Below are 10,254 nucleotides of genomic sequence, written 5' to 3'. Positions count from 1 at the left end.
TACAATTTCATAGTACCCATGTACTTTCCATGGCTGTGGGTCATCCTGCTTTGTTCTATGCAAATATTTGCCTAGTTGTGTCTTTTGTTTTGTTTGTTTTTGGTCCGAGACCAGGACTCGAACTTGATATCTAATGCTTTTGTTCAACGATGTTCACTTTCTACCAATGGAGCTACTCCCCCAGCCCAGAGTTTTGTTTGTATTTTTAACCAACACTCGGCATACTACATGTACTGTCTTTATAGAAAACTGCTGTTAAGATTAAAACTATGTTGTAGACATCATTCCGTATTGGTGTCTCTATCTATATATTTATATGTTTCTGTCATTTCGGTGCTATGAAAATCTCCCCATGGACTCTCATGTTTACTCAAACTATTCCCTAAGACAGATATCTCTCATGTTCACAAAGATCCTTCTGTTTTCTCTCTGTTCTAGCTTCTGTTTCTAAGGAGAGTACTATCAAATATCCACTTGTTCCTTAATGAAATATTTATTGTCATCTTCTGTTTGCTGAATATCATGCCTGGAACTTGGGATACAAAGAAGCACATGGAGTCCACTGTGCCCCCAAGAACACACAGTCTTATGCATATATATGTATATGTATATATATTTTTTTGTAAGTAGATAGTCAATGACTAGTAGCTGTTGGACAGGAAATAGCCTTCTAACTATTGGCGACTATCTTGTGGCTGTCTCTGTATATCTGTAATTATATCTACATTTCTATCATTTCAATGTTATAAAATCATATTAACCTATAGATGAAATAGGAGCACAAAGCATATTTTTTATTTTCTTTTTTTGGTGACTATTGGGCTGCACTTTTCATTTGCAAAAGGAATACAATATTTATAAAAAGCAATATTGGAGATGTATGTATAGAGGTCCTTTCGGTCTTTTGTTTGTTACCTGCTCCAAAAAAAATCAAACCTAACCAAGCCCGATCAACCCTCACCCAAGAGCTACTGTATTTAGCTGGGGAAGAATCATGTAGTAGAGATGGCCGATGGTGTTTTCTGGGCGTGCCTTCAGCTTGTGTCTCAAGATGTGGTTGCCTTTGCTTTCTTGCTTTTGAGGGCAGGAAGATGACCTGATCATGGATTTCCATTTCTATGTCTTCTGTTCCCATATAAGTGTAAAAGGTGTTCACAGTCCTCCCTAGGCAGTGGGTTGGCAGGGCATTGCATCAAAGCTGCCAACAGCTCTGAATTTCCATCTCTTCTTCTCTCTTGCTTGCTCTCCTTTCTGTGGTGGCATTGGCACTGTTAGGTTGATGTAGACAACAATGTTGACATCCTTGAGTGTCCTCTGACTGTAAGTCACCCATGTTCCCTCTGTGGACCCTGCTGTCTCAGTCTGCCCTCATCCGTCCTGCCTGTACCCCCTGCATCCCCTCGAGTTCCTTTCCTCATGTTCTTCGCTCCCCTGGCTATCTGTACATTTATTTGCACCTTAGTAGATATCATGGTTCTGTTGTTTTTCATTGTAGCTTAGTTTCTTCTCTATTCAGTACAACTCGTAGCACCGAAAAAAAAAATCCCCAGCACAGATTGGCATTCTAGTGTCTTCCTGCATATGAGCAGTATTTTGACTTTTTCTTAGTGTGTCCCAAGGATGTGGCTTGACTATGAAATTTCTCCCTTATTCCTTCCAAAGAGGGCCTGTGAATCATTTCATTTCATAAAACCATCCTCAAGTACTCTGCTGAGGCCAGGAGAGGCTGAAGCACAACTTATATCATGCAGAAGCCAAGGGAGAATTCCACAGCATCACATCTGGCCAGATATTTGTCCATCTGAAACCCCATGTGGTTCATTTGCATAGCTTGGGGTGTATGCCATTTGCCCTTGGTTCTGCACGCAGGTAGATGAACTTGCTTTTAGGTGAGTTAGGGATTTTAGGGTGATGGTTCTCCAACATCAGGATGTCCTTGCTGTGGGTGTGTGTTGTCTGGTCATCTTCATACAATCTAAGAAAAGCGGGTACAGGGTCCTTCCTCTACCCACTCAACAGCTCAAAGCTAGCTCTTTACCACTTGAACCACACATCCCCACTTCTTCTTTTTGCTGGTTAATTGGAGATAATTCCAGTCTCCTGGGGCTGGCTTTGAACCAGATTCTCAGATCTAAGACATCTGATTGGCTGGCCAGAATTACAGGTATGAGCCACTGGTGCCCAGCCTCTGATGCACTTTTTGAGTGGAAAACCATTAGTTTCTGGAGAGTGATTTTTCTATATATATGTGTATATATATACATATGTATTCATATATATATGCCTTTGTACTTGGCTTTTATAATCCAAATGGAATATCCAGCCTTATCATGGAATACTAGTGCCTTCCAAGGCCACAGTTTTCTAAGAAATACTGCTGATATCCAGACCCTGAAGCGCACGGGAAGAATGACACTTGGTTGTGTGGAAAGCATGCCTGTCTTTCTAACCAAAGCCTTTGTGTGGGGTGTTTTTCTTCCCCAGGAAATGGCAAATATTTTGGCTCAGAAGCAGCTGTGTTCCATCATTCTAACAGTGAGTACCTAACTGGGGAGGAAGGGCCTGGTGCAACTTTAGTGTCTCTTCTGTGACTGATCTGCACTTTGTTCTCCACTGTTTGGTGAAGGGGTAGGGCTAGGAAGGAGGGAAGATGGTGGGCTCTGAGAGTCAGAATCAACATTTCTGTCCCACAGGAAGTGTCCTTCATAGTGGACCTACTGTAGGAGTAAAAATGACATGATTGGGCCTCTGGGCTGGAGCCCGCCTTCCTGTGGTGGTTTTCTATTTTCTTCATATACAGTTTAGCTTTGTAAGGAAAGGAATCAGAACTCCACAACTTCTAATACCTAGCACCATGGTGCTGCCCCAGTTTTTCTGGGGGAAAGCAGTTTACTTTTCACTGAGTTGTGAGCTGGAGATTCAAGCACTGTGACAGGTAGCTCCCTGTGCCATGATGGTGTTGGCTTCTTGGCAGTGTTCCTGCACTGAGTTTGCTTCTGTAGGGTGGGAACAAGGTTGCTTTAGTGCTTGGAAGTTGGATGCGTGGGTAGGGGACTATGATGGTGGTGACACCATTTGCCCCTCTGTGACCTGGGGGAGCCAGGGCCTGACCCTTTCCTTTAAGAGCCTCCCCACCCTCTGTTTCCTCTTCTGCACACAGTAGATCTTTTCCTGCCTCTGAGTCATCAGGGAGAGCTCTGAGCTCACATGTATGTTGGCTTTCCTTCTGAAGGGTGAGCCACCAGGCTTCATTCCTGGTTGCATCTAGGTGCAGACTGCCCAGCCTCCACTTGGGCCTGTTGATGATGTTTAGTTTGTGGTCTGTCCTTTCTTTTTTTAGTAAGTATTTTAACACTGGCATCTGTGAACTATTCCTGCAGCATGTCATCCGTGCCCAGCGGGCCATCAACAACGAGATGGCCCACCAATTATATGTTCTCCAAGTGCTCACCTTTAACCTCTTGGAAGACAGGATGATGACCAAAATGGACCCCCAGGATCAGGTAGGTGTGCATCTAACAGCAGTAACATGTGACAAACAGAAAGTGCAATGCCACCAGCCATCTTTCTGCTAGCTACACTGAATCCTGGAGTTTGTGAGGATCCTATAAGTATTATATTACCTTCTTAGGGCTTGGGGATATGGCTTCTCAATATAGGTGAATACCTATAGATAATAAAACCAATTGATCATAGCTGGGTGCTGATGGCTAACAATTGTCATCCTAGATAGGAAGCTGAGATCTGAAGGTCCTGGTTCAAAGCTAGCCAGGCAGGAAAATCTGTGAGACTCATACCTTCTATTAACTAGCAAAAACCTGGAAGTGGAATAGCTCAAGTATAGAATGGAAGCCTTGAGTGAAAAAGCAAAGTAAGAGCATGGGGATTTGAGTTCAAGCCCCAGTGCTAGCAATAAATAAAGGCTTCCATTAGGCCCTGAACATGCATGTGGTTTTTTGTTTGGAGAATAAGGGAGTAATTTTAAAGTGGAAGCTCACTGGCACTGAGTATATTCACATTGTTATGAAAACATTACCAGGTATCATCAGGCAAAACTGAATTTCTGGGTCCCCTAAACAATAACTCCATTTGAGCTATCCTGCAAGCCCTGGCCAGCTTGCTCCATTTTGCTTCCTGTTGCTGTGGTGTGGCTACACAGAAGTATTCTAGGCAACACTTGTCACCTATTATCTGCCTTATTTCACTCCACCTAGTACCTTTAAGGTTTGTCCTTGTGGTCACAATTTTTGTGTGGTGTCCCTGACGTTTTGTGCTCAAGGCTAGCACCCTATCACTTGAGCCTCAGCTCCACTTCTGGCTTTTTTGGTGGTCAGCTGGAGATAAGAGTCTCATGGACTTTCCTACCTGAGCTGGCTTTGAACTGGTATCCTCAGATCTCAGCCTCGTGAGTAGCTAAGATTACAAGCCTGAGCCACTGGCATTATGGAATTTTGTTCCTGCTGTATGTGAATGTCATGTGCTCATCCATTTACTATGGATGGACAAGGAAGGGTACAGGGGTTGGTTCTTCTTTGGGATCTTCCTTTTATTTTGGTTTCCTGTTAGTTTTGATGATGTGTCCTTGATTAGTGGAGTAAAAGATCCATTGCGACTACAGAACTGCTCACGGGCCTTGTGAGCCTCCTGCTTTGTAGGTAGCAGTGGACCCTCCCAGACTCTACCTCAGCCTACGCCCCTCACTGCCTCCCTTTGCAATTAGGACCAGGTCCCTGGCAACTGGTTACCAATATTCCATATGAGATGGCAGCTGGGGTCACTGGAGAGATGCCAAGCTTGAGAAGCCGGGGGAGGGGCAAAGGGCAAAGTGTGCTCAGCTCTCATTTAGCACATGGCTTGACTTTTATCTGGTTTTCTTTTATTCTAAAGCATGATTCATTTGGACCCTGGGGGTGAAGAAAAAGAGAGTTGATGTCACTTTGCACAATGACAGCAGATTCCTCTCCCTCCCTCATTCTAGGCTCAAAGAGATATCATATTTGAACTTCGAAGAATTGCTTTTGATGCGGAGACTGAACCTAATAATAGCAGCGGCAGCGTGGAGAAACGCAAGTCCATGTACACCCGGGATTACAAGAAACTTGGCTTCATTGTAAGTGAGTTCTCTCCTTCCACTCCCTGGGTGACCTCAGCCGCTGCCACAAGCGTGTGGTCCTTGGGTGCTCTGTAAAATCGCTTCCACATTTCCAGATGTTAAACAGCATCACGTGGCAGTTTCTTCTGGCTGCAGGGGATGGAATAAGTTGCACAAGTGTGAGTGAGTGCTGCGTTTGTTTACTTGGTGGTGATTAAGTGTAGCCAAGAATAATCAGTCTGGAACGCATTGGCTTTCCTCAGACCTGCTCCTTCAGATGGGGCTGAGGGATGGAGACAGTTCTGGATGCGTCTTACGATTTGGTGTGGGACTGAATAACTTACACACGTCAAGTCCACCTCAGAATCCAACCCAGAGTCTCCTGGAATGTATGTAACACATCACAAGATTTGTACAATTTATGTTTTCCTGAGAGCTTTGTCTTGCTGAAGACACCAATATGGTTGTTATCCTTTGGGTGTTTTTGTTGTTGTTGATTATTTGCTTTTTTCAGACTGTGAATCTGAACCTAAGGTGTCCGGAACAGACTCTTTTTTTCCCCTCAATAACACCACTTTATGCATGTTATAAAAACTTTACAGGAATGTGCCTCTACTGCTTGACTTCTGTATTTTATAATTTATCAGACTTTTTACTTCACGTATATGTACATAAAGTAAATCTTATTTTTATATACATAAACTATATATGTATATCCTTATATATGTATACATACATAAAGTATAAATTTTATATATAAAGTACAAATTCCATCCTATAGTTTACTTTAAACCACTGTCTTTTGAAAAGGCTTAAATCATAAGAAAAAGTTCCATGCACTTACACATGTAGTTGGCATGTCTGAGAAGTCTTCCTTTATTTATGTCTATCTCCATTTCTAACTGTTCTGATTTTCCCTAAATTTCTTATGGTGTGACATACTCTGTCAGCTTTTGTTTCTGAGAGTTTCTTTATCTTTTCTCTTGAAAGTTAACTAAACTTGAAAGTTACTTTCTGTGCACATAGGATTCTAATTTTAATCCCTGCCTCTCCTCTCCCTCCCCTCCCCGGAAAATGTTGCCCTACTGTCTTCTCACTTGCTTTTGATGAGAAATATGCTGTTCTCCTGTTGCTATTTTCTGCTGCCCTCAGAATCCCTGAGGGGCTTGATTATGATCACTTTTGGTGTCTTTTCCTTTGCCCCCAACCTGACCCACACACATGCTGTGTGCTTAGATCTGTGTGTTCATGGTTTTCATCAAGTTTTTTGAAATTTTAGCTTTATTCAATTTTTTGGCTTCTCTCTTTGAATAGAATCCTTAACTTTTTTTTTTTTTTTGTAGCAGTCCTGGGCCTGTGTGCTGTCCTTAAGCTTTTTTTTTTTTTTTCTGACTCAATGTTTTGAAATCACTTACTCATCTGCAATTACAGTACTGCACCCATTATTTATGCACACATAACCCTGATTACATTATTAGGATGACTTTATAAAACTCATTTTTATGATAAATATTTTCACAGCTTTCCATAGGGCTCAGTTGCTTCCAATAAACATCTAGTAATTCCATGGTCAAACTATCTTAAAATCCTCTCCTTAGTACCTCTTTCTTTAAGAATTAAGTTTGTAGTGTTAGTCTCAACTTCCTTCCTAATAAGGGATTTTTTTTGACGACATACACAGCTTTTTGGCTTGCCCTGCAATGATACTCTGACATCATTTTTGTTCTATCATATCCTGAATTTTGACCTGGGAGTTCCATTTGACTGTTTAGTTGAATTGAAGTTAAAAAATGCTGGTGAATAGGGTCATGACTGACAGGACAGGTGCAGATTTGTGATGATGACCAAGCTGTTCTTGCTCACCTGAGAAAGCTTTTTCCCAGACATTCAGCCTGGTGAAGAAGGGACTTCACTCCCCTGCCTTCTAAGTTTACTTTTGTGTCCTGAGCAAGGCATGTCTAAATTCCCTGGAAGTTTGCATAATCCATATTCTTCAAGTCAAATTTCCAGAGAGAGTTCAAGGCCTGTGTATTTCAGAATCACTCCAAAGTGATTTTGCTGCCCTCTTCTGGAGCATGGGTGGCCTTTGGGTTCCTCTGTGCTACTGTAGCTCCACTGTCCTCCTTCTGCCACTGCTTTGATTTCCCACGAACTATGCCAAAAATGTCTGCCATTTTCAGGGCTGATTGTATTTCTGCTCTAGTCCTTCGTGATTGGCAGCAGAGAGCAGAGTCATAGGGAAAGGAGGGTGTGAAGATCGAACAGGCCTAGGCTTGTAAATGGGAAGGGAGTGGGTAAGATAGCTCTTTTTATTTCCAGACTTGGTCCTTGTATAAAATCACCAGTTTCTACTATGAGTCAAGATAGGCATGAATTTTCTCAATGTGGCTCCGTCTATGTCAGATGACTCTTACTTAGGGTGTTGGGACATCTCTGTCTCTGTTTTCTATGCCTGGAGGGTGCCCTGTCTCATGACTGCTGAATGAAGAGTGATGTAGGGTTTCATTGGACATCGACTTGGTCTGGTTTTCTGGCCTGTAGAATAATTTGAACCTCTAATGTTGTGGGTGTGGCTCAAGTGGTAATGGTGTGGCTCAGGCAGCAGGGGTCATGGTCTGAGTGGTAGCTTGTCTCCCTAGCAAGCAAACATGAGGCTCTGAGTTTACAACCAGTACTTCCAGGGGGTGGAGATGGGAGGGGTAGAATTTGTAGGACTAATTCTCCCCTTCCCCCCCCCCCCCAACACACACTTTCCTGCAACAACTTGTAAAGTTATTTTGGAAAAAAAGTAGAACTCAAATGGACAATAACCAACAGGAGACAGAGTTTTCTTTTTAAAATCATTATTACTATATATGATACTCTTTCAGTTTAGATATTTAGTTTAGATATTCATGATGTTCTTTTAGCTTTTAATTTTAGAACTTCCCCAAGGCCAAGATCTTGATCAGACAGTTGAGAAGCTGGAAGGACTGTTGATTAATGATTTATAGGGCAGCAAGCCAATAACTTTAGAAAGCTGCTTTCACTTTGACACACCCAGCCAGGCAAACTTTCTTAAGTACTAGGAGCAAACTCATGTGCTCACTCTGCCACCTACAGGCCATGTGGCAGAAACACTGTCAGCTGGCTCAGGGCAGGCTGGGGGCACCCTGGAATTGTACACAGTTCTGCCTGATTCTCTGTTCACCAAGCAAGATAACCTTGCCTGTTTCCACTCACTGTCGTGGTTGGAGATTAGAGATTCATTTTGAGATTTGCATAATGTTGTTTTGCCTCCAAGCAGGCTTGGGAGTCCAGTGGATCTAGATTGAAATTTTAGCTGTCTCCCTTCTGGCCCATGGGCCAGTGGTCTGTCCTCAACCTGTGTGTCCTTCGCTTTCTTCAGCTGTGAAACTGGCAACAACTTTGTGAGTTTAGGATCATTGGAGACCTTGTGAGATTGTGGACTAGTGGCCAGCATAGGGCCTGGGCCTAGGGAGTACTTGGCTGATGGTCCTCACTCCAGGGAGCACTTGGCCAGTGGTCCTCTTCACTCCAGGGGATACTTAGCTGATGGTCCAACTCCAGAGAGCACCTAGCCCATGTTCCTTCTCAACCCAGGGAGCACCTCGTCCATGATCCTTCTCGTTCCAGGGAGTATTTAGCCGATGGTCCTTTTCACTCTGAGGAGCACCTAGTCAATGTTCCTTCTCATTTCGGGGAGTAGTTAGCCGATGGGCCTCCTCACTCTCAGGAGCACTTAGCTCATGCTCCTTTCCACTTCTTCTCTGGGAGCACACATTAGAAAAGCCACAGGTAGCTTTTGGATTTGCTCAAAGTGGAAGTGAGCATCTCTCCCCAAGGCAGGGGCAGTTCATCAAAGGAGATAAACAAGTAGATTTGGCTGTGGGAGGGAGGGAAAGATAATGGAGAATGTTAAATTCAGAAGGGTTTGAGATATGCAGTCAGTCCTCATGACTCACGGATTCCTGTACTTGCAAATTCCTCTACAAAGAAAAATGTTTGTAATCCCCCACATGCATAAATTTTAGCTACCTAGACTTCCAGGCCCTTGAGTGATCTGTAGGAAATGTCTGCATGGGACCATCAAGTGTAGCATTTGAAGTCAGTTATTAAGCCCAAGGTTCCCTTTCTGGGACTGGGTAGAGGGTTTCAGACATGCAGAGGCTGCTGTGTGGTTCATGCTGGGGAGCGCCTTGCACATGCAGTGAGAGCTTTCTTGACTTGGGAGCTTGATCTCAGGATTGGCTGCCTCCTCCATGCTTCAACTGATCACACATCCCCCATGCTCCTTTGAAATGCTGCAGACCTAGTTGTAAGGAGATCTAGGTACTGTCTGGCTTCATTGACAGATAACACTGACCTGAAATTAAACAGCCACCAAGTGGTGGAAGAGCACAGCCATTAGACCTTGGCCCAGTGCTGGCTGGGTTGCCTGCTCCATTGTAGGCTGTCCTGGGAGCCTGTGGGGTTTGAAGTTGAGGGACCCACTCATGGGCCTCAGAGTCTCCTGCATCAGTGTCTATTTGGAATTAGAAGCATTCCAAGATGCGGGGATGAGGGAGGCGGTGGTACCCACTCAGTGGAGTGTGCCTCTTCTTTCCTCTCCTAAATTTTACGCCCAGTGACTTCTCTTACGATGTTGTTGGAAGTCTTATAAGCATGGCATAGCCCATCAGGATGAGCTAGTGCATCGAAGACCTATTTGAACATTAAGTATTGAAAACAACAAAAATGAAAACATATTTGAGGGTTTAAAAGTTTGCATAGTTGAGTATATTAGCTCCCACTTGTAATCCCAGCTACTAGGGAGGTTAAAGATGAGAAGATTATGTGTCAAGGCCAGGTTGGAGAAAAAAAATCAGGGAGACCCTATTTCAATGCTAAAAGTTGGCCGTGGTGCCCTGGGCCTCTCATCCCAGCTCCATGAGCAGCACGAGTCGGGGGATTGATATCTGAAGCTTGAGAGTAAAGCAACACCTTGCCTGAAGAGTAAATGAAACAAAAAAGAACTGGAGATATAGCTCACATACTAAGGGGCCTGCCTGGCAAATGTGTGAGGCCCTGAATTCAAACTATGGCACAAATAAGCAGGTAATGAAAAAAGTCTAGTCCAAATGTATACCAGTGATGGCTTAGAGAGATCAGGCTGGTAAATG

The 10,254-nt window shown here is 43.5% G+C and overlaps 1 protein-coding gene across 1 annotated transcript in view; it reads left to right on the top strand.

The window, feature by feature from the left end:
* Positions 1-10,254, top strand: part of Elmo1 (engulfment and cell motility 1) — a 418,449-nt gene that overhangs the window by 128,585 nt on the left and 279,610 nt on the right. Inside the window, 4 exon segments of the mRNA XM_013036055.1 lie at positions 1,362-1,473; positions 2,485-2,535; positions 3,381-3,503; positions 4,979-5,110. Coding sequence (XP_012891509.1) covers positions 1,362-1,473; positions 2,485-2,535; positions 3,381-3,503; positions 4,979-5,110 — 418 coding nt within the window.

Source organism: Dipodomys ordii, unplaced genomic scaffold (genome assembly GCF_000151885.1).
Source record: "Dipodomys ordii isolate 6190 unplaced genomic scaffold, Dord_2.0 Scaffold245, whole genome shotgun sequence".
Lineage (NCBI taxonomy): Eukaryota > Metazoa > Chordata > Mammalia > Rodentia > Heteromyidae > Dipodomys > Dipodomys ordii.
Note: the sequence above shows the minus strand (reverse complement) of the source record. Positions and strands in the feature narration are given on the sequence as shown.